Source organism: Lissotriton vulgaris, chromosome 1_1, assembly GCF_964263255.1.
Source record: "Lissotriton vulgaris chromosome 1_1, aLisVul1.2, whole genome shotgun sequence".
NCBI lineage: Eukaryota > Metazoa > Chordata > Amphibia > Caudata > Salamandridae > Lissotriton > Lissotriton vulgaris.
The window spans coordinates 239,056,597-239,081,879 of NC_141685.1; the positions used below are offsets into that span (position 1 = coordinate 239,056,597).

General features: G+C 45.1%; 1 protein-coding gene across 1 annotated transcript in view; it reads left to right on the plus strand.

Annotated features, from left to right (window-relative positions):
• The window catches only part of LOC147745330 (uncharacterized), a 39,486-nt gene extending 14,664 nt beyond the window's left edge, over positions 1 to 24,822 (plus strand). The window contains 4 exon segments of the mRNA XM_086952235.1: positions 20,186 to 20,245; positions 21,079 to 21,123; positions 21,390 to 24,788; positions 24,791 to 24,822. Coding sequence (XP_086808361.1) covers positions 22,727 to 24,788; positions 24,791 to 24,822 — 2,094 coding nt within the window. The 5' untranslated portion in view covers positions 20,186 to 20,245; positions 21,079 to 21,123; positions 21,390 to 22,726.
• The last annotated feature ends 461 nt before the right edge of the window (positions 24,823 to 25,283 follow it).

Here is a 25,283-nt window from a genome sequence, read left to right on the forward strand (position 1 = left end):
CACCATGAAGAAGTGGCAGTCTCTGTTCCAGAGGACGGGCTTGTGCTCCAGCCTCCGGCTGTCCCAGGTGAGTGAGGGCAGGGGACGCGAGAGACTGCAGTGTGTCCAAGAGACAGACGCAGTATGCAAGATGTCTCAGTGCATTACTACGTGTGAGGGCGAACGTGGGCCTTGTGCTCTCCAGCCCACTCTAATGCAGACTGTAGAACGTTAAGAAGCTGGAGGGGCTGTGGTGTTGGACCATTGTCCCTTAACTCTACTAATGCCGAAACAGATGGTAAATACACAAGTTCACGCATTAGCTGGCGCAGATAAAGAGCAAAGCTGGGCAGGTCTGTGGCTGATTAGAGGGTAACAGGGCCGCGCCGTTGATTGGTCATCTGGTTGTTGGGGGGGGTGTTTGTTGGTGGGCATGAGCAGATGTCGGGCATCAGCGTCTCAGCTTCTTCAGCTGCTTAGGAAAGCTTAGGGCAGCTCCGGCACAGACAGGTCTGCAGACTTCTCAGCTTAGAGGAGCTGGAGGCTGTTTGTGGTCCTTCCCATCGTGGGGCAAAATAGCGCCCACCATCTGCCTTCTCGCGGTGCGTCTGTGACTCCTCTGAAAATGGGTCACGCAGTCACTGGTTTAGTTGATGCTAGATGCGTGGGACTGCTTATCGCGCCTCTCTCATTTATCCGCGCATGCATTTCAGTGCACGACGATGGCTAGGCCTTCGGTTACCGCAAATCCTCGGCAGCCAGCTTGGTATCCATTCCTCCCATTCATAAGCAGAGATGAACGTTCGTTCACCAAATACTGTACGCGCTCCTTTCTTAATGCGTTGATTCGTCCCAGAAACACATGCAGGCCACTTTCATCCTGTCTCTTCTGAATGTACAGCCCGCTCATGGGTGTTTGCATTCGAGTCCTCCAATTCAACCAAACCCCCCCCCCCCCCTCCTCCCCCACCTCCCCAAGATTGGCACTGGCCCTGGCAGCCATTACTCCTCGGCCGGAAGTACCATGGTGTGGCACTGAGACCTCTACTGCAAGGTAGTACGCTGCACTAGGGCAGTCCAGAACCCATGCTGACTACAGTCGGTCTATCCGATGGAGGGGGAAAGAGGAAAAATACGTACTAAACGGAAAGTGAGGAGAGAAAGTGACAAATGGGTTCATAAGAAATGTTGTAAAAATGTGGGTTTCCATACCAGTATCGATGCCCGGATGGCCGGCGCAAAACGCCTCTTAGTTTCCATTCTGAATAGTTACCAAATAAAGAGACGGGCGCTGGGGGTAGGGACACAAGAACAGGGTTTATTTCTCATGAGGAGAGCCTGTCATTTCAGACACGAAACAAGGTGTCATCGGGAGGTGCTCTGACAAGTGAGCTGAGAGATCGTCTTTTATACTTTACAGAACACTTTAGCATTACAATCATGACATTGTGCAACACGGAAAAGACATCCCCATAATCCTTGTGTCAATCCTACCCCACATATGTTCACAATAGGGACCCTTGACCTGCTGATAAGAGGGGAGGGTAATCATGCAGCTGAGTGTTCCGCCAACTTTTAGGATGTGTGCGCCTGATCATAGCCCAGGGGGTGGGGTGGCCAGGATCAATAGTGGGTCCTTTGAAGAGGGGTGATTCCATACAATAAGCAGTAAACAGTATCTCCTGGCTTAGGAGATGACCTCAGACATGTGTGGACAGTCAATCGCGGAGGGAGGGTTTACTAACAGAGGGGTTATTCATGAAAGGAGAGGAGGTGCTGGTCAGGCGCGGCCGTGACTCCCAAGGACAGGGTCTTGCAGAAGAAGAAGGTTTATGACTTGCCCGTGTGAGGAGAAGGGAGGGGGAGCCAGGGTGGACACAGGGACAGAGTCGCACAGAGAGAGAGAGAGAGAGAGATCTTATGACCCGTACATGAGAGAGCGGGGGCAGTCAGGTGCAGCTGGGGAGGGCTAGGTCAGTTAAGGCGAAGGATGCCTCTTCAAGAGGGAATGGGGGGTCTGCGTGGGTCAAGCAGGAGGGTTGCCTTTCAGGGCGGGGTCGCACAGAGGGAGAGGGTTTCATAATCCCTGCATGTGAGAGAGAGAGAGGGGGGTCCAGATACGCGCATAAGGGAAGCCGGTGATTCTAATGAGCAGGAAAAAGGGCCAGGGTGCCTAAAATGGCTGTCATGTACATATGGGTGCGGGCTTTTACTGACAGAGTGATGCGGTCAATATTTCACGATATTCATGGTGCTTACAGGGAGAGGAGCGGGAAAAATGGAATAATGAACACTGTTTATGTATATCAATTTCTCAAATTTCCACAGTCGCCCCTTTTTACATGACAGAGTTCATTATGGTAATTGATGGGGGTACAGAAATACACAGGCGTAGTTGAAGAATTAGCATTTGTCAATATTAACATTTGGTATGTAATCATGAACAGTTGACGTGATGGGCAGAATGCAGCACATAGAAAATTGCATTTGTCGAGTTCCCAACATTCAGACGCACTGCATAGCATAAATGTATCTGACTTTAAAAAAAAATGCGACCAATGAACATTTTGACCAAGTAGCCGAGGGCGGAATTCAATTCAATACACAAGATCTCTTCGTCACAGTGTCTTTTTAACGGTGAGCCATCACTGGTAGGCTCTAGTCCGTGTCCTCTCGTTGGCGCTGTTGAGCACCGGCGGTGGAGCTATAGGTCCAGCTCGTATTCAACCTTTCGCGTTGCAAGGTGCGGTCTGTCCTCTGCTGTTAGACCACAGTCCTGTTCCCTAACCAGTCCTTTTAGTGGCGCCTTATGCTCGGCACCTATGTTTCCGTAGCACCACCCTATTTCCACTTAAATGCCGTTCCTTTTGGCGTGAAGTCACATGGAAAAGAGGGTGGGTGTGGTTCAAATAGTCGATAGGAGAGAGAGCGGAGTTGGGTCAGAGTTCCTGGGACACACAAAAGAGACCAGGGGAGCAAAGGATAACAAGCAGGCAGGCCCATCAATCGGGCCCAAAGAAGGGGGACGGAGACTCCAGGCACACGTGGGTTAGCAGACGGAGGGCTTCAGGGCAGCCCGTCATTTTTTATTTTCCACGTTTGAAATTGCTGTCTCGTCCCGTATCTTGTTGCTCTGCAGCTCCACCTTTGGTCGAGGTCGCATGTATCTCAAGATCTGCAGCCAGGCTCGTCCGACCCTTCTCCTCTGGTGATCGCAAATCTTTGAATAGGTACAAAACAAGCTTTTAGAGAACTGACAGAAGAAGTCATTTATGCAGGTGAATTCCTCCCTCAATCCTGCGCACTTGGGAGATACGCTCATCGGTCACAGTCAGAGGTCTATTACCAAGCAGTGCATATGTCAACATTCCTACTGTGTTCATGCCAAGTGAATTCATCGTCTATTCATGACATAAATGTATAGAAATAATATTCCCATCAACTGCGCATTTCATCAATTTCAACATTTTGGAGCTTCCAGTGTAGACTTGCCTTTCAAACCCAAGCCTTTAACAGTCTAACGTTTCCCTTCAAGGCTGGCTAACCTTTTCAAACAGGCCGGGGGCGCTATCATCGAGAGTCACGTAAAACAGGTTTTTCTCGAGGGACGACAGTTACTCATGGTCATCATGTTTATATCCGGGACAGCAGCTGGGGTCTATCAAATGGGGTGGGGATGCTTCGGGCGTTCGCGCTTGGGTGCAAAAAGAAGGGGGGGGTGGGGTAATCTGGGCATTGGGGGTCAATCTGGACGTTGGCGTTCGTCTCTGATGAACAGAAAAATAAGGTGCCATTGACATACAGTTCCCCTATAAAGGCCAGATTGGGGGACCTTAGTCGTCTTACCTGTCCTTTCCTTCTCAGCCAATTCGAGTTCATTCATTTTGCAGAAAGGAGAGGTAGTAATATGGCGAGATACAATCATTTTAGTTTTCGGTCAATTTCGCTGAACGCCTTCGCGTTCAATAATTATCCAATCAGACTGGTGCCTGCGAGGCACGATTTTACCATAAAAAGGAAGAGGAAATAAGGAGACTCTCATAGAGAGTGAGAGGCGTCCGTAATCTAAACGAGCCATTTGGTACACGTATGACATGTAGAGAGAGAGAGAGAGAGAGACAGAGTGAGGGAGAGATATAGAGTGAGGGAGAGAGATAGAGAAAGGGAGAGACGTGTACAAAAATAGGTAATTTAGTGCGTTCATAACACAGAACAGTAGGGGGTCAGGTAACGGAGAGACGTAAACAAAGAAAGAACATAAACCCCTACAGTACACACACACACAAACTCAGACGAAGGAAGACAGTACATGTATTACATATATAATACATTCACAACAAAACAGAAAACAACAGTTGGCCAACAATATCTATATATTTTTTTATATCCTATTTATCTTTTACTATCCTATTGACCTACGTGCTTAGCTCTTTCTACCTTTCCCTCTTTTTCCCTCCTTTTCCCTCTCGCTTGTTATCTCTTCGAGCGCTCTCAATGGCCAATACTTACACCTCGGTTAGTCGATCAGAAATGAACCTGGTCGCGCTATTTACCCATGGTTGGATTTTAAACCATTCTCCAGTTTCTTCCTTTGGTGGGAAGTTCTTCAGGCTGAGGCAACGGCAAGTATTGATCGGGAGAACAGTCGGACAGCTTGGCTAGATCTATAAGAGTGTGAGAAGGGGGGGGGGGGGGCAGTACATTTTGAACATCAGCAACATTTCTAACTTCCCAGATGGGTGCAGTCTTGGTAACCCTTACCCGTGCACTTTTCTTTTGTCCTTTACCTACCTAGTCAAACATCTAGTTACATTCTCTAACGTGTTATTTCGAGCCAATTTTCGTCATACAGTACCCGTCAAGTCTCTATGTCAGTCCATCCTCCCAGTCACTATGTTCTAAGGAGGAACAGTCATGTTAAGTCTACGTCTTTAAAAAAACTTATCGTCATAAGGACCATGCTCATATTCCCTTCTTCCCTTTCTCGTCGGTGGTTCGATCATCGTCCTCCCATACTTCAGCCGAGGTTCCAACGCGACCTGCAGAAGGGCGGAGAAAGAAGGGGGTGGGGGGCAGCATTCAAACCACATCAGCATGCAGTAATCCGAAAAATGTTTTTACCTACCACATACTCGACCTATCCCCACGTAGTGCATTTCTTTACCATCTCGGCGTTTTAAGCCCAGAGGGACCAGTAATGTCAGATAGATAATCATTGACAACCTGCGTATCTACAAGAGTTACTTGGTCGCGACCCCTTTTGGTTATGTGCAAGGGTGGCAGTCAGGCCGTATTTCTGTGGTGTCGTTTTAAGGGCGTCTAAAACACTTTTTCGGCTGCCTGTGACACGTAATGTAGCTGCTAAATATCGGGTCCTTTTTAACCTTCAGCCTTCATCATACTTTCTCGTTGCTCACAGTAGTAATACATTCAAAACTCATTAATGCAACCGCTACAACTATGCTTTCTTTTTCAAAAATACTTTTAATAAAAAAAGTGCTGGTGTATAAATACAGGCCCACAATCCAGTGGACCGGCCACGGAGCAGATTGGAACTGTACATAAGAAGAATGAAGTTGGTGGCAGTTCATTGCATAAAGTGCGACAGTGCAATAAAATCGTATAGAACTTTACTACAGAGCAAGCATGATGCATGTCAAGGATTCAGTTTTCAATTAATTCATTAATTCATTATCCAGATGCTCGTTCACTGTCCAAATTACACCAATTCATTGTTCCCATTCATAATTAGTACCCACCCTAAATCAGTTCATTGTCCAAACACATGATCAATATCTGTATTGCTTTCTTCTCTAAGCACATAATCACTATCCATCTTATCGACTTTCATTGTCCAAAAATGCATACATATCTCAGAGCATCAATATTCGAGCAATCCAGGTGAACAGGGAGTTCGAAAGTTTTCGTTTCGTGTATCGGCGCCATTTTGGGCGAGGTCAGGCAGGTTCCGGTATAGTCAGAATGTCTCCAATGACTCATGGTTGGACCAGAACCTTCCGTTGGCAGTTCAAAAAGTTTTTCGCAATGTGGTAACAGTCTAACAAATGGACCATCAGTCAAAGAGTGGGGAGGGCAACAACAATTTTCCTACCGGGTCATTCTGGTGTTCCACCGGAACTGAACAAGTCTGTACCTTGGCTGTGTTTTAGCCATTTCCAAACTGAGGCTGGCGCCGGCAGGAGTGTGTCGACGTCGCGGGTCCCAGTGAGGGGGACGGGGGCACCCATGGTGAGGGGTCGGGGGGCCCCCCCGGCTCTCATAGAATCTTCAAAGTTGAGGAGAGAAGGCATGGGGCGTGTGCCCGTCCCGGGCAAAAGACCGCTTTTCGATGTGGACCCTCTTTAAGTAAGAGCGTTGGGGTGTCGCTGGAAGCCTCCACCTGGAGGGAGGTGGGGGAGGCTCGTTCGCGCCACCTCCCCCTTCCAGCGACCCCTCGCCGATCCTCGGCTCCGCCGTTTCGATATTGGCCGTGCCGGCTATTGAAGATGGGGGGGGGGGTCGGTGGCTGAGGCAAGACAGCCCCTCCCCCCCTTTTGACATGTGGCAGGACTACCTGCAACTCTCCAGGGGTTGACATGTGGCGGGACTACTTGCGCTTGTCCAGGCGTCGGCATGTGGCGGGACTACCTGAAACTCTCCAGGAGTTTGACATGTGGCGGGACTACCTGTAAGCGCCGCCGTCCTCGCTTTGGCTTCGGCCTTTCTTTGCGGGCCGGACCAGGCGAGAGACAGAGGGGGGGGGGGTGGTCGGTGGCTGAGGCAAGACAGCCCCCCCCCCGTGGCCTGCAGGGCAGCAGAAGAGGAGAGAAGGAGAGGCCATCACGGTTTTCTGGGCCGTCCGCCCCACAGCCTCCCCTTCCGACTGCGGCCAGGCGAGCCCCGCATGCCTCGAGGCCTCGCCTACCGGATGGGCGTAACCGTGGACCTGTTGCACTTCGGGAGTTTCCGGAATGGGGGTAGGTACCTATTGATTTGTATCTATTTCATGTGACCGTTATTTGGGCGTGGTGGGCAATGAGGCAGACATGTATAGGGCAGGAATAGGCAACGGAACCTAGCTACCTCGTGGCTGCCTTGGTGTCAAGCTTGTCTTCCCTCGCCATTTTTATGTTTCTTATTGCGGGTTATTTCTAACGTTTCTTATTTTATTTTTAGCGAAGTTGATAACTCATCAGTGGCCAACTGATTTCGCTCAACTCTTTTTCTTGTATTTTTATGCCATAACCTATTATAAGCTATAGCGACTAGTCCACACTTAATGAACATGTCCTTATTAGGTGTGCCCTCCAGTGGAGCTGGATGGTTCATCTCTAATAAGCGGTCCGGGCTAAACAGGCTACCAATCAGTGGGGAGAAGATAGGTATGACGGATTACAACGGGGACAAAAGTCTGCACTACCTATCTTATCACGGCGGGCAAAGACTAGACAGAATATTTCTATTCTCCGTTGTTTGCAGGCGGTGAATACCTCAAAAAGAACCAATCTCGAACAATCAATGTTCGGTCAATCAAACAATCAGTGGGGAGAATGAGTAGGTACGATGTGTTAAAGGTTTGCGTTACCTACCTTTTCGCTACCTACAAAGAGAGACCTTGTTCTTCCCTGTTTGTAGACAGAGAATCTCCAGACAATAATCCACGAACAATAGTTCGGGAAACAGTGGGGGAGGAAGATAGGCACGACGGATTACAACGGGGACAAAAGTCTGCGTTACCTATCCTTCACTGCTTGCAAAGGGAGAGCCTGTTGTTTCTCCGTTTGCAGACGGTGAATCTCCAGAGGTACCAACAAAAGAGTAATACTAGTATTATCCAAACCAAACAATTATTTCACAATTTGTCGCATTTACGCGACCTTACCCGGACCGGACCGTGTGGGCAGTTCTTCGCCTTCCTCCTTCCAGCGCCCGATCGTTCTCTTACTCCATGATTTTACCGCAGCAGTCCTGTGGGATTCCAGTCAGGACAGTGGGTCACTCGAGAGAGGTCCGTTCAGAATTGGTGAAGTTCATTCAATCGGCAGCCGGACGAGGGCCCTCTCAAGGCAGGTATACTCCGATCATTTAGATGTTCACCTCATCGTCTGGATCTCTCTCACTGGACCTTATGTCACTGATGGACCCCTCGTTGGGACGCCAATTGTAAAAATGTGGGTTTCCATACCAGTATCGATGCCCGGATGGCCGGCGCAAGACGCCTCTTAGTTTCCATTCTGAATAGTTACCAAATAAAGAGACGGGCGCTGGAGGTAGGGACACAAGAACAGGGTTTATTTCTCATGAGGAGAGCCTGTCATTTCAGACACGAAACAAGGTGTCATCGGGAGGTGCTCTAACAAGTGAGCTGAGAGATCGTCTTTTATACTTTACAGAACACTTTAGCATTACAATCATGACATTGTGCAACACGGAAAAGACATCCCCATAATCCTCGTGTCAATCCTACCCCACATATGTTCACAATAGGGACCCTTGACCTGCTGATAAGAGGGGAGGGTAATCATGCAGCTGAGTGTTCCGCCAACTTTTAGGATGTGTGCGCCTGATCATAGCCCAGGGGGTGGGGTGGCCAGGATCAATAGTGGGTCCTTTGAAGAGGGGTGATTCCATACAATAAGCAGTAAACAGTATCTCCTGGCTTAGGAGATGACCTCAGACATGTGTGGACAGTCAATCGCGGAGGGAGGGTTTACTAACAGAGGGGTTATTCATGAAAGGAGAGGAGGTGCTGGTCAGGCGCGGCCGTGACTCCCAAGGACAGGGTCTTGCAGAAGAAGAAGGTTTATGACTTGCCCGTGTGAGGAGAAGGGAGGGGGAGCCAGGGTGGACACAGGGACAGAGTTGCATAGAGATAGAGAGAGAGAGAGAGATCTTATGACCCGTACATGAGAGAGCGGGGGCAGTCGGGTGCAGCTCGGGAGGGCTATGTCAGTTAAGGCGAAGGATGCCTCTTCAAGAGGGAATGGGGGGTCTGCGTGGGTCAAGCAGGAGGGTTGCCTTTCAGGGCGGGGTCGCGCAGAGGGAGAGGGTTTCATAATCCCTGCATGTGAGAGAGAGAGAGAGGGGGGGGGTCCAGATACGCGCAGAAGGGAAGCCGGTGATTCTAATGAGCAGGAAAAAGGGCCAGGGTGCCTAAAATGGCTGTCATGTACATATGGGTGCGGGCTTTTACTGACAGAGTGATGCGGTCAATATTTCACGATATTCATGGTGCTTACAGGGAGAGGAGCGGGAAAAATGGAATAATGAACACTGTTTATGTATATCAATTTCTCAAATTTCCACAATGTGACCATGGAAATCGTGCTTTTCGAAATTGTAACTTGTCTAAAAGGTAACTTGAGCTTTTTAGGCTGAATCCTACACTGCCAGTGTAGTGAGATGGCACAAGGTGTACCAGAGATGTATTTGTATGTATTACAGTAGCATTGATGCATGGATGCAGCACAAGGAACAGTGCTTGGGGGCACGGCGGGGGGGCAGAGGCAGTGAGGCGATGAACCCAAGGGAAGGCGATTCCTCGGTAATGTTCAGCGTTCATTTTTGAAACTCTAGAAGGAGGAGCTTTAAACTCTAGGTTAGAGATGCTCATGGTTGGTAGGCAGTGCAAAAAACTGTAGAAAGATTTCTTAACGTAAATCTATTGCCCATCATAGCCCATCATAGCCCATCCAACTCACTCCGTCCTCTTTTTTACAGGCGAAAAATAACCAGTTTGGCTCTTTAAACCACGTGCAATGCTGTTTTGGCTTGAAGCTAAAACTATTAAGATCTGTGGAAGTGATGGAGGAACCTTTCGTAGGAGCAAGACCCTAACAGAAATGTGTTTTTGTATCGTTAAAAGTATAAGCACGCTTTCCATGCCACTGTGACTAACCCACTGGACAGTGAAGCGTTATTTAACAGTAGGAAACATTGATTTCAATATTCAAAACTGACGAGCCGAGCCATTGTGAGACATATAGCCATTCTCTTCGCATGTTGTGTCCCGTGTTAATGGCGTTGGTCCTAGCTGTCGAGTTCAGTTCATGTTGTGTGTAATCTGTGCTGTAGGATGGTCTTTCTGCTGTATCTTCAATCTGTGCTCTGCTTTTTTTTTAGGTCGAAACATTTTATTTTTTTGGTTTCATTTTACGTTGCGCATTGTTTACCATTGGTTAGCTTCTTTGCCACTCGTGTGCTTGCTTATTATTGGTCAGCTGCCACAGACTTTCTTCTTCTTTGTCCCTCCTTTTTAATTAGTATTGTAAACCGCGGACTGTCTAAGCAATTTAACATCAGATTTCACAATCATCCAATACAATGGTAATTTTCTCTCCAGTCCTACATTGTTGGAATAGCACAGTACAGTTCACCATACACAGATAGAGTAGTCAAAGAGAAATCCCTGGGTTTACACTAAAGTAGGTGCGTGTTATGTTACTGTATGGGTTCTAACCAATCATACAAACATTCCTTATAGGGAAATTAAGGGCAAAATTCATGTAAAAATAAAACATTAGATAAGGAGTTCCACACTAAAAGTGAACGTTCACAATCTCTTTAATATTTAAAAAAAATAAAACCTCTTGTCACAGAAATTAATTAAAAATTCAAAGAACACCTCTTTGAATAAGTACAATAAAATTTCAATAAACAATTAATAACAGTTCATTACACATAAAAGAACATAATATCACAATCATCAAAATTATATAGCAAAGGAGAAAAAATTAATCAATACAGTACACAAAAAACAATTGGATCCTTTTCGCAAACCCCTTCTCACTGTGGCCTTGATATTTTTCGCCACTACTAATATAGATCCACTGGTCTTTTCTTTAATGCTGGTGGTACAGTAGACAGTATCTATAATGTATGAATATCTGCTACCTCCTTGACCTTGTTAGGATTCTAGCAACAAATGCGTCGACGCGTTTCGGTGTTATAGTACTTGATGTTGTAACACCTTCATCAGAACATGCCATCTCTTTGGGGTCACCGGCTTCTACACTTATATTAAAGAATTTCCTTTAAATCTTGTAAGATTCCCCTGGGAACACAGCCGTCAGGGAGCCTTCTATAGACGATCACTGTAAATTTTTGTTGTACCACCGGGGTGATGGACCTTCTCGGAGTAGAAGAGTCTTTCTCCTGTTATATGATCAGGTGGGCTAGGATCCCCTCTTTTTGTCGATTTTCTTTGTCAACAATTGGTAAATATCTTTATGTAATTTAAAACGCTCTCATGAATGGGCATATATCGATTTTTCTTAGCTTTGGAACTGGATATGTTCTGCTCGTGAAATTGTAAGCGCCTCTGCCGCGTTCTTCTCCTTTTCAGAACATATCCAGTTCCAAAGCTAAGAAAATCGATATATGCCCGTTCATGAGAGCGTTTTAAATTACATAAAGATATTTACCAATTGTTAACAAAGAAAATCGACAAAAAGAGGGGATCCTAGCCCACCTGATCATATAACAGGAGAAAGACTCTTCTACTCTGAGAAGGTCCATCACCCCGGAGGTACAACAAAAATTTACAGTGATCGTCTATAGAAGGCTCCCTGACGGCTGTGTTCCCAGGGGAATCTTACAAGATTTAAAGGAAATTCTTTAATATAAGTGTAGAAGCCAGTGACCCCAAAGAGACGGCATGTTCTAATGAAGGTGTTACAACATCAAGTACTATAACACCGAAACGCGTCGACGCATTTGTTGCTAGAATCCTAACAAGGTCAAGGAGGTAGCAGATATTCATACATTATAGATACTGTCTACTGTACCACCAGCATTAAAGAAAAGACCAGTGGATCTATATTAGTAGTGGCGAAAAATATCAAGGCCACAGTGAGAAGGGGTTTGCGAAAAGGATCCAATTGTTTTTTGCGTACTGTATTGATTAATTTTTTCTCCTTTGCTATATAATTTTGATGATTGTGATATTATGTTCTTTTATGTGTAATGAACTGTTATTAATTGTTTATTGAAATTTTATTGTACTTATTCAAAGAGGTGTTCTTTGAATTTTTAATTAATTTCTCTGTGACAAGAGGTTTTATTTTTAGAAAATATTAAAGAGATTGTGAACGTTCACTTTTAGTGTGGAACTCCTTATCTAATTTTTTATTTTTACATGAATTTTCCCCTTAATGTCCCTATAAGGAATGTTTGTATGATTGGTTAGAACCCATACAGTAACATAACATGCACCTACTTTAGTGTACACCCAGGGATTTCTCTTTGACTACATTGTCATTGTACCCTGTTCCCTGGGGATAGTGGGGTACTCTCTCTTGTGTTTATACCATACACAGATAACCATCTAGGGACCCAGGGAAACCTCAGCAAGTGAAAAACACACTACCCGCAGTAGTTACTATGGTTTTACAAGCTGCTTGCACAGAATTATCACAAGTTCTCACCACAAACAATTTCTGTCCTAAGATTAAGATCGCTGTATGCTTCCTGCTTTTTAGGTCTTGCCTAAATCAGTGCCTTCGCTGTTTGTTGCAAGACGTTTAGTTAGCTTACAATAGACTTAGAACCAGCCTATTGTTTACAATTATTTGGCTGTACTGTCACTCTCATTTGCTTGTTTATTATTCAAGGTTCTGTAGCCTTTACCTCCTCTTCTTGTGTCTGTCCCTCCCCTGCAGCATGCCCAAAGTACTTGTGTCCTTCCACTGCTGACATTTTTTAAGGTACTTTTTTCTCCCTGTTTAAGCGCTCCATAACCGTGCATGCATTTTCCATCTGTCTCTCTCATGCGCCTGTATGTGTGTGTGGGTGGCTTTGTGTGTGTGGCTCTGTGTGGGTGTAAATGCAATAGGTCCTGCATTTGCGAGCGATTACGCTATTGGCATTGTAAATGAGAATGCCATTTATTTAACGATTAAGCTATTGGCAATGTAAATGACAATGCCATTTATTTATGATTAAAAAAAAAAAAAATTATGAGCAATGCCAATAGCTCTCCCTTTAATAATGCCGAGACCATTGCATTGTAAATGCTTGTTTTTTATGAAAGGGGTTTCTTTTGAATTCTCTTGACCCCACTGAAAAACGTGTCCGAAGTTTCTGATTAACTGTGCGCTCACTATGTAGGGCCTCTATAAGCATAGAAAAAGACCTACACAACAGAGTTCTTACTGATTAAAACTATAGGACTTTAAAAAGGAATACAACATGTTTGGGACTCAATCTTCCTAACTTGAGTGCCATGAGAAAATAACTGGTGCTTTGAGAACACTGGGTTGTAAACAAAAGTTGGCATGAATGATGAAACAAACAGTTTCTCCAAATCTTACTTTCATATTGGATTTGCACTTACGGTTGTAGTTTGTTGCTGTGAAGCAAAGCTCCAGACCATCAGTTTCCCCCAACACATATTAAAGTGAGACAATATTAAGGTAATCACATTTATTTTCCTAGGGTGTGTCCACAATGCTTCTTCTAGACAAGTCCCTTTCTCGGGAGGTTATTGTGGGTGTTAACTTAGAGACAGTCTATTGGCCTTAATTATTGCACGTTCCTTTGGGCGCCCTGTTTGTTGTTAACCAATCGTGCATTTCCTTCACGCATTTAAAAACAGAATGATATTGTTTTCCCTACAAAGGGAGGGCCTCCTTTACTTTGTAAAGAATATATGTGTCGTCTTGTAAGCAGGTATCTAAATAAAAAGTGGGTGCTGCTCTCTGAGATACAATACTTTCAAAATCGCATGTACAAATTGCATGACCTTTAGATACAGAGCTCAGTGTGAATGATGTGGCTTGTACACACACAACCATACACACACACACAACCACACACACAACCACACACACACATAAACACACACAACCAACCACACCCAACCACACACACACACACAACCACACACAACCAAACAACCACACACACAACCACACACACAACCACACATAAAACCACACACACAACCACACACACACAACCACACAGTCAGTGCACACTTTCACCAGACACAGACACCATCAGTCATCAGTGCACGCTTCCACCGGGCAAAAACGCCACCACCGTCAGTGCACCCTTTCACCAGGCATACACATCACCACCGTCAGTGCACGCTTTCACCAGGCACACACACCACCAGCCGGCAGTGCACACTTCCACCAGGCACACACACCACCAGCCATCAGTGCACAATCTCTACAGGTACACACACCACCAGCCATCAGTGCACACATCAATTGTTCATGCATCCACAATTAACTATTGTAGCAATCGCAGTATCGCACACTTTACTTTTAAACATATTCATCTAAAGCGCTGCATGCGATCATTGCTACAAAAATAAATACACATGTTTTGGCCTACAATTTATAGACTTTTGTTGAAATTATTGTTGCAATTTTTAGCAATGCCAATAGCTCAAACTTAATTAATGCGAGATCTATTGCATTGCAAATGCTTATTTACCATATGAGCAAGGGATTAAAAATTCTGCCTTGCAAAGCATGTTGGATAAAGATCAAAGATTGGTTAAAGTTTTCAACATTCCCATGGGCTTCTTGGCAGAGGTGCACACCTACACCATCACTGAATGTCTGGGTAGTTGCCTCCTAGTCTGCACATGTTTTGTAAGGCAGAGTTGCTCTGCTGAGTCTCCTATGTTGTAGGTTTGAGGTTTGCACTTCTATAGTCCATGCTTTTCATGGTTTGTGCACATAGGAACCTATTCAGGCAACTCCTCCTTCTCCTCTCCATGGGCAGCTCACTGGTGCGGCAGTGTCTCCTTAAAGACAGCTCCAGATGTCTGCTCCAGTAGTCACTGCAGTTCTAACTCTAAGAATGGGCCTGTCTCACTGCTCCTTATGTTCACCATACTAACTGAGGCCACAGTGAACAAGCGGCTAACCAACTACCTTGAGTACAACTACCTTCTGATGAAAGAAAAATCAAGGCTCCGTAAGGGTCTCCCTACAGAGACGATGCCGGCTAAAGCCAAGCTGGATATTAGCGACATTATGTGTGTGGGGGTGGTGGTGGGGACTTTTATTTTAATAGATCTGTCAGCACCCTTTGACATCATCTCCCACTTCACTTTACTAAAGAGATTGGAGATGGGGGGGGGGGGCCTTAGGGGAAGTGCTTGTTTGGTTCTAATCCTTTCTGAAAGGTCTGACCCAAGCTGTGGCATTAGCTAACTTCAGATCAGCCCATAAGATGATCACTACAGGGGCCCTCCAGGAACTGATTTGGAGCCACAATCTTTTCAGTCTTTACCAGGCTCTCTTGTCCATCCTGATTGAGTCGTTCGATACTCAATGATACACAGATCATTAGATCAGAAGATTGTACAGGTTAGAAGAACAGTAACTTCATGAGCTGCCTCCAGGAAGTCCCTGATTGGATGAGTTCAAACTCTCTGGTGCTCAACAGTGAAAAAACAGAAAAAGTGGTATTTTGGGACCAGAGCCTCATGGGCAGAAGAGTGGTGGCCAGTGTCGTTCAGAGCTCTGTCAACCCATTCCATCAGGTCAGCAACCTATGAGTTTAGGTGGACTCTCATCTGTCCTTAAAGGGGCACATTAACATCACCTGCTGTACAGGCTTCCGACTACTGAAAGTTAGCAGAAAAAATACTTCTATTCATCCCTGCTTCATTTAGCAGGGACCTGGCTCTGACCCTGATCCTATTGATAATGGATTCCTGCATCTCTTTATACGTAGGCATATCTAAATATCTCCTATACAGGTTGCAGCCGCTGCAAAATACAGCAGCTAGGCTGGTTCTGGGCTTAATGAAATCAAAGTCGATCTCCAACAAACTGGTCAAATTGCACTGGATTCCTGTCCTTAAAAGATGTCAATTTGTAACACTTTATTTATGTTATAAACGCTCTAAAATCAGGTCCAGAATTTTTATATCTCCTCTCTTTTTGCTCAGTATCAGCCAGCTCGAGATAGGAGAACCTGTCATGCTTGTCCCTAAATTCAGGAAAACCAGAATAGGTGGTTTCTCTCTGCCTGTGGTGAAGGTAGATACCTGGAATAAAATCCCACCCGCCCTTTGCACCCCAGAAAACTTGAGTTCTTTCAGGAAATAACTCAAAAGTTTTCTGTTTTTAAATATCCTCTTGGTCTCTGCATTAGTGTTCAGAAGGGTGTGATTTTTTGCTATTTATGTTGTCATACTAGGTCCAGGACACTTCATTCCCGAAGTAGCTGTGCAGCACTAGATAAAATGGCTCTCATATCATATCTGTTAGACCTGGCATCATTGGCGTGGGTCTCCCTTCCCCCCTACTCTTCCTGTCTTGTATGTTGGCTGGATGTAGATGTTCTGGGCGCCGTGCCACTGCTAATCAGTGCCACAGCGCGAATGCTCCCTGTATATAAATGACTGTTTGCTCCCTGTATATAAATGACTGTGGGAATAAGGATAACCCTAATGCCTACATCTGTGTAGCCTGTTTGTTAAGGATGACTTTCTATCACCCTATCCAGCCCTAGGAACCCGATAGGAACTTAGAGTTTGATGTGTTTATGCTTAGGACATTGAGGGCCACCTTTTAGTAAGAACCATTTATATCACATGTTTTGAAATGCCTTTCCTGAAAACGCTGTAGTTTCTGGCCTAAAGCTTTACTGCGGGCTGTTGCGAGTATGTGAATTGGCCGTCTGGTTTTGGAGCAACAGGGCCAGCTGGGTCAGACCTGCCTGGAGAGAGAGATTGGTATTCAGAGCATGGGGAGGGGTGACTCTTTGATCCGAGCATGGCCGTGCCTGGCAAGGTGAATGATGGCTCCACCTCCCACTGGGTGTCTGATAGTAGACCCCCTCATTCTAAAAGGGCCGGATGTCACCTTGTAAACCAAGTGTACTCGACTCCACCGAACTGGTTCTGACTGGAGTCAGTGCTTTGCGTCCTTAGAGACCAAAGACTTTTTAGGTTTAAAATGCTGCGCTGGAACTTTGTCCAGGTGTGTTCCTTCTGGATGTCAAGACAAAACTCTGAGCGAACAGAGGAAATGTCTTTGAAACTTTCACCAAGCTTGCCTAAGAAACTACCCGAGGGCCTAAAATCGAGAGCGTCTCCTGCAGAAGTCTCTGGGACATTAGACATCACCCCTTCAGCCTTCGGAATTCCTGTGCGAGGAATTCTACTTGCAGGTGAAGCCTCCGTCGAGTAATCCAGAGCCTCTAGATCTACTGTGAGGACCGCGGACTATGAACCTTGAAACCTTTTGCTAAACCGGTGTGGGCCGCTGCAGCTAAGAGAGAGCTGCCGCCAGTGAGAGCACGCCTAACTCTGAATCTTTGTACCTTTTGCTAAACCTGTGTGGGCCGCTGCAGCTAAGAGAGAGTTACCCCCGCTGAGAGCCCATCTAACTCTGAACCTTTGAACCTTTTGCTAAACCTGTGTGGGCTGCTGCAGCTAACAGAGAGCTGCTCCCGCTGAGAGCCCGCCTAAATCTGCACCTTCAACTCTTCCACTGGATCCGTGTGGGTCGCTACCGCTGAGAGAGAGCTGCCTCCGCTGAAAGCCCACCGGAATCTGCACCTTCGAGCCCTTCGTTGAACCTGTGTGGGCCGCTGCAACTAAGAGAGAGCTGCAGCCGCTAAGCGTCCACCATTAAGCTAGCTGGGCCGAGACCGTCCTCTGTCGTGTGGGCCACGGCAGCCAAGAGTGGGCTGTAGCCGCTGAGTGCCCACACCCTTTGCTACTTTGCCTCATCGTGATTTGCCCAGTGGGCTGCCACAGCCAAGTGAGAGCTGTAGCCGCTGAGTGCCCGCACCCTTTGCTACTTTGCATCATCGTTATTTCCCCCGTGGGCCGCCGCAGCCAAGAGAGAGCAGTCGCCGCTGAGTGCCCACACCCTTTGCTACTTTGCATCATCATGAATTGTCCTGTGGGCCGCCGCAGCTAAGAGAGAGCTGTGGTCACTGAGCGCCCCCACCTTTGGCAACTTTTATCCTTGGGATTTGGGATTTGTCCTGTGGGCCGCTGTAGCTAGAGCGAGAGCTGCTGCCGATGTGCGCCCACCACAACACTGCACGACGAGAGTCATCGCCACCACCAGCCCAGGCCACCACAGCCGCGTGCTGCTGCTGCTGAACGCCCGCCTGGCCACGAGAGCCCCAATCATTGTGGGTGCACGCTGCTGACCTCAGCCCCCAAGAAATGTGGTCGCTGGGAGTCCGCCTGTCTCCGTCTCTGCTTCTTCGAGAAGCTGTGTGCTGTGTTCCCTTTCAACGACATGTATCTGGTGCACAACGGGTCGCTTTGGTGAATACGTTATTGTCTTGCTTATTTGTGAGGAAAATGTAAGAAATAAGCTGATTTATTACATGGGTTTAACTTGTGAATATAACACCTGGCGGTGGAATACTAAACTCTTCCTGTTATTAACTCCATGCAATCCACCAGTGCTGCGGCTGCAGAGAAGCAATGCACTCAGGTACATTCCTTTATTTCAGTTGTTGAAATGCCACGAGACCCCTGATCTCTGATCCCATATGACTGCCCTAGAGTGCTCTTATCTACACCATGAGCCTCTCAGGACCTCAACACACAGCTCCCACATCAATAGGATCACCCACCAAACAAACTTCTCTCCTTTAAAAAATATGTTTCATCTCCATTGGTTTCAATGGGTTCATCTATGCCCCCTCATCAGAGGCTCCAAAGGGTGAGAGGTGAGCAATCCACATTTGAACAACATCCCCGTATCCATTAGGACTAGCGCCCCAAAGCTGCTCCAATTTGTGACAGAGGTCAAGATGCACCTCTTGAAAAAAAACAATATCACAAGTGCATTAACCGTCCACAAACCAGCTACCTCTCCTATCACTCGTTCACTTTATGCAAGTCTTTGACCATGTACAGTGCTCCATTGCCTTTTGGCTGGGTTTGTGCTATAGTAATACCATATATATAAACATTCATCCATATTGGCATGAAAAGTGTGCCCTTATACAGCCTCCCCGTCCCCTTATATAGCTGCCTGGCCCTGTGCTGGGAAGCAGTGATGCCCTCCATTCACTGGTGCCGGCCATGGAATGGGTGACCACCATTATACAAGGCATTAATTCACTCCTTGCCCTTCCAAAGCAATGGTCATTAATTGCACATCTTCATTCAATCTGCGTCTTTTTAACTTGCTCACGGGCCCCCTGGTTCCCATCCCAATGGAGTGCCTTCAGGTCCTGCCATTTCGAATGTCCTTCATCTGACTTGCTGACCCCAACATTACCAACCAGCCATTTGACAGACTTGTTATAGCTGATGTGTCCTGTGCTGCCTCCACCTGCCTTCAGTGCCCTTTATGGTGTGTTGCCTCCTTTCTGCTCCTGGTTCCATTTAAGAATTGAAAAAAGATTTACATTGATGTCTTGTTGCTCCCATTTCTCAGCCATCATTCGCACACTGCATCAGCTTGAACTTGAATTGCTGTTGCTCACAGAGCATGGTTTCTGTAAATACAGGAGTTGTTGACAGATTTATGGAGGGTGGGCAGAACTATGTACAAGTCAGCGTGCTGTTTATCAACCAGATTGATTTAATTTGCATGTTTCATCGGCTGTAATTGGAAATATGGGGTTTATAAAGAAGTGGGCTGGGCTGTTATGGTCTGCCCCCTGATCCTGTGGTTGCACTGTATGTTCTCCCGTACCTTGTTCAGCCTTTGGTTGTGCAGTATGTTCTTTCAGATCTTGTTCAGCCTGTGGGTGTGTGATATGTTCTCTCAACTTGTTCAGCCTGTGGATGTACTGTATGTTCACTCAAACCTCGTTCAGCCTGTGTCTGCGCTGTCTGTTTTTCAGCCTGAGTGTGCGCTGTGTGTTCACTCTGTCCTTGTTCAGCCTGTGACTGCGCTGTCTGTTTTTCAGCCTACGCGTGCGCTGTGTGTTCACTCTGTCCTTGTTTAGCCTGTAGGTGCGCTGTCTGTTCGCTCGCCCCTTTTTTCAGCAAGGAATCATGGCTCTTTTTGTGGACTTGTAGTGCAAGGTTTGGATTTGCAGGAAGTTGTGTGTTGTGAGTTTGGTCGTAGATCCCAGGAGAATAAAATACTTTTAAGAAAATCTATTTATTCATAAACGAAAGATACTTTACAATGGTTGTGCAGAGAACTTGTTTTGTATGTGAAAAACGTTTGTTTGGAAGATGTGATGAACTATGATTCACGTTTGATGCAAATAAGCTCTTGATTCAAGCATCCCTTTACTCCCTTTCAAGGTACTCTGGGACAGACCACACAATGCGGCCGCCACCCTTGTAGCAACAAAAAAAAGTCAGGTAAAGTTTACTAAAAATCCTCAGTCCTTTTGTACCATTTCGTCTCTCTCTTTCTCTCTCGCTCAGTTTTTTAAAAAAAATCTCTTCAGCTTACGGAATTTGACTTCCTTTACAGACTATTCTCTAACTATGTAGCTTGTGATAATAAAAAAAAATGAAATAGAATATAACAAATAGGTGATATTTATGTAGTCCTCTTCCTTATTTGCTTTGAGGGAGTTTCCTTACAAATTCAAGTATACTTCAGGGTCAGGCTAATTATCTCAAGTTTCATAAATAGTGTGATGTTTTCTTCTTTCTGACTCTTACTTTAGGGCTCTGACGAATACTAAGATTTATCTGGCTTAGCAGCGTCCTGCCACCCCATGTTCCTGCAAACCTCGCCCTTCGATTTCTTTTAGTTCCTGCTAACCCTGGCACCCATCTGATGCAGCCACATTCCTATAGGAATGTGAATATAGTGGGGTCCCAGCGCAGGTATGGTCCCTTCTCGTGTCGGGAGGCACTGGGCCATGTGCACGAGTTCACCAGCAGCCCCTTGACTGTTGGCGCATTTGTCTCCTCCTCTACACCACATGATACTATCCTCCCCTCAGTTTGTTCCTTCACGTCCTTCCTCTCTGGGTCTGATTTCCACCTCTCTGTCTCTTCCCATCCTGCCCTATCCTCTCCTGGTTGCCACTTCCAGGGCCATACTGGGTCTCTTTGAAGAAGTCTGGAGGATAGCCTCTCTTGTCTGATTCCTCTTTTTCTTTAGCATTTGTCTTTTGTTATCCCTTTTTGGTTTCCTTTACCATTGTGATGTCTTTTTCTTTCTCTTTCTGGTGTTGCAGTGTCCGGATCCTGTCGGAGGAGGGTGCTGAGTTCTGTGCCACCAGGTAAGTCCTTATCTTCACCCACATTTTGAAATGGTGACTTCAACTAAGCTAAGTTGACACAGCCTCAATCACTGTGGCATTTAAAGCAGCGTTTACAATACCTCTAAGTGGGAAGGGGAGTAGACAACATCTGACAATTCATTAAAGGTGTTACTAATACTTTACAGTTATTCTGACCTTTGTCACAGAAAGAGTAAATTGATGGTGTTGGCTGCTTCTGAGATTCTGTAAATCAATGTATGTTAAACTTGTGTTTCTTTCTTCAGTATTCACTACTTTTGCTCTCACAACCTGGAGTTCCAGTGGTCTCAAGCTCCCGATCTACACAGTGTCCAAGAGCTGTTTCACCTCTATCAGAAATGCAACTCAAACCGATTTTCTATCTTGTTTCTGTAAATGCTTTCTTTCTGCAGATAATTGGGTCACAAATGTTATTTCTTTGGGTCCATTTACAATTTCTGACTCAATTTCTACAGGTTACTGAAGCACGAACAGATAAAGAAATGTTGCAATTTATTGAAAAATGCCAAAAAGGATTATTTTGAAGAAAGTATAAACATTCTAGATCTCAAAAGAAGAAACACATTCTATTTGCCAGGAATGGTGAGGAATTTGGAGCGGAAGAACTCTCTGAATGTGAAAGTGGTTTCACAACTTTCTTACGTTCATTATTTGTTGTCAAATCCTTAAAGTACAAGGACCAGAAACATTTACCAAGTGTCAATTTTCGGTTTTGATTAACCTCTGAAATATTCTTTGTACACACAAGTAAATTGAAAATCTACCGCAACTACTAATTGTAGGAATATTTTCACTTGAAGGGAACATTTCAAGATTGATGGTACGAAGAACATTGGCGACAATTGATACCCACACTGTGTACTCGAGAAAATAAGTGTTGCAAATTCTGTCTGATGGTTTATGAGGAATGCTTTGGAGACCCAAAGCCCTGCCCAAGAAAACCTAATTTGTACATGAATTTAAAATAACAAGCATTGTTTAGAGAAAGTAATTGTAAATGCTCTTTCTCAGATGTCATTACAGCAAAGATGCTGCATTATCATTTCCAATTTAAATATATTTTCTTTAGCATCTCTGTCGTTTGGGTTGATCTAAGTTATTTCCAAGTGTGTCAGACCTCCAAAGTTTATTGTGTACCTTTTGGGCCTCACTGGAATAGGAAGCTTAAAAAAGGCCTGTATTCTGCTATTGATAATTCATAAACTCACACTGGCATGTTTTAATCCTCTGTCATTACTTGTATGCACAAATATACATAACACGTAAGTAATAAACTCAAAGACCATATCAGTGCTTTTAAAACTCCTAAATGAAACTGCAGTCATAATGAGCTTAATTTTATTTGAGGTAACTACTGTTGGCATAACGTGCAGGAAATGACTCTATGAGGGGCACCTTAATAAAAAATAAGGGGCTCCTCAGTGAAAGTTATAAGACAAGTTAAACAGGCTGTCCTTAAAGATAGGAACATTGATCTCCAAATAAAAGCTATAATTAGTTAAATACAAATGTTAAGATGACCATCTGCAGTGTATTCTAGAAGTTAATGCAGAGTGTAACATAAACGAGTGAAGACTCCTGTATGAAATTCAGTCTTAATATGACCTGTATTCAGGAACGAGCCCAACTTGGGGATACAAACACCTTGAATAATTGTAATAAATGTGAGAACAGCTGTAGTTATCAGTCCCACCTCACCAAACATGAGAGAACCCACATGAGGCAAAAATCTTTCCAGTGTCCTGAATGCCATAAATACTTCAGTCACAATAGCTATCTCATTCAACATGTGAGAATCCACACTGGGCACAAACCTTATCAATGCTTTGAGTGCCAAAAAAAGTTCAATCAGAAATCTAGTCTCACTAGACATGTGAGAACCCACTCTGGACAAAAACCATATCAGTGCTCTGAGTGTCAGAAAAACTTCAGTCATAAAGCCAGTCTTACTCGACACAAGAGAATCCACACTGGACAAAAACCTTATCAGTGCTCGGAATGCCAGAAAGACTTCCGTCACCAAACTTCTCTCATTTTGCACTTGAAAAGTCACACTGGAGAAAAACCTTATCAATGCAATGAATGCAAGAAAAGCTTTAGTGAGAGAGCCAAATTAATTCAACATGAGAGAACTCATACTGGGGAGAAACCCTATCAGTGCTCTGAATGCCATAAAAGCTTCAGTTCAAAATTAAGTCTCACTAAACATGAGAGCACTCACACTGGGCTGAAACCTTATCAGTGCTCTGAATGCTGGAAAAGCTTCAGGCAGAGATCTGGTCTTGCTCATCATGAGAGAACTCACACTGGGCTAAAACCATATCAGTGCTTTGAGTGCCAAAGAAAGTTCAACCAGAAATCTATTCTCACTAGACATGTGAGAACCCACTCTGGACAAAAACCATATCAGTGCCCTGAGTGTCAAAACAACTTCAGTCATAAAGCCAGTCTTACTCGACACAGGAGAATCCACTCTGGACAGAAACCTTATCAGTGCTCTGAATGCCAGAAAGACTTCCGTCACCAAACTTCTCTCATTTTACATTTGAAAAGTCACACTGGAGAAAAACCTTATCAATGCAATGAATGCCAGAAAAGCTTTAGTGAGAGAGCCAAATTAATTCAACACGAGAGAACTCATACTGGGGAGAAACCCTATCAGTGCTCTGAATGCCATAAAAGCTTCAGTTCAAAATTAAGTCTCACTAAACATGAGAGCATTCACACTGGGCTGAAACCTTATCAGTGCTCTGAATGCTGGAAAAGCTTCAGGCAGAGGTCTGGTCTTGCTCATCATGAGAGAACACACACTGGGCTTAAACCATATCAGTGCTCTGAATGCCAAAAAAGCTTCCGCGAGAAAGCCAGTTTAACTCAGCATGAAACAGTCCATACTGGGCACAAACCGTTTCAGTGCTCTGAATGCCAGAAAAATTTCAGACTGAAACAAAGTCTCACTAAACATGAGAGAACTCACACTGGGCTGAAACCTTATCAGTGCTCTGAATGCTGGAAAAGCTTCAGTCAGAAATCTGGTCTCACTCATCATGAGAGAACTCACACTGGGATAAAACCATATCAGTGCACTGAATGCCAAAAACGTTTCAGCGATAAAGGCAGCCTCACCGTACATGAAAGATCCCACACTGGCCAGAAACCTTATCACTGCTCTGAATGCCAAAAATCCTTCAAGCACAAATGGCTTTTAACACTGCATGAGAGAATCCACACTGGGCTAAAACCATATCAGTGCTCTGAATGCCATAATAGGTTCAGGCTGAAAACCCTTCTTACTCAACATGAGCTTATACACACAAGTCAAAAACCTTTTCAGTGCTCTGAGTGCCAGAAAAGCTTCAGACGGAAAATCTGTCTCACTCAACATGAGCACACACACACCGGGCTAAAACCCTATCAATGCACTGAATGCCATAAAAGCGTTAGTCAGAGAGATAATCTCACTCGACATAAGAGAACACACACTGGGATAAAACCTTATCAGTGCACTGAATGCCAGAAAAGCTTCAGTCAGAAAGACAATCTCAGTCAACATATGAGAACACACACTGGGTTCAAACCTTATCAATGCTCAGAGTGCCCAAAAAGCTTCAGTAGTAAGGCCAGTGTCATTCGACACAAGATGGTCCACACTGGTGAAAAACGTTATCAGTGCTCTGAATGCCAGAAAGGTTTCAGTCTTAAAGCCAGTCTCACTCACCATGAGAGAACTCATACTGGGCAAAAACCTAATCAGTGATCTGAATTCTGGACAAGCTTCAGTCAGAAATGTGAACTTGTTGAACATGAGAGAACGCACACAGGGCAAATAGTTATCATGCCAGGATCACTTCAGTAAATGATTAAGTTTGATTCAACAGGAGAGAAGCCACAACCATAAAAAATAATATCAGTGTTCTCAATGTGACAAACACTTCAGTTGTAAATGCAGTGTCTCTACATGAGAGAGACAATGTGGGAGAATAAAAGGTGCTGACTGTCAACCCTGGGGAGGAAGTATTGGCATCGCAAACCTTAACATGAAGCAGCCACAAAGACATCAATCCACTGATTGTACTACTAACTGTCTACTGAGACAAGCACAGATCAAAGGATGGAAATGCTTGAATTAATCTAATTCC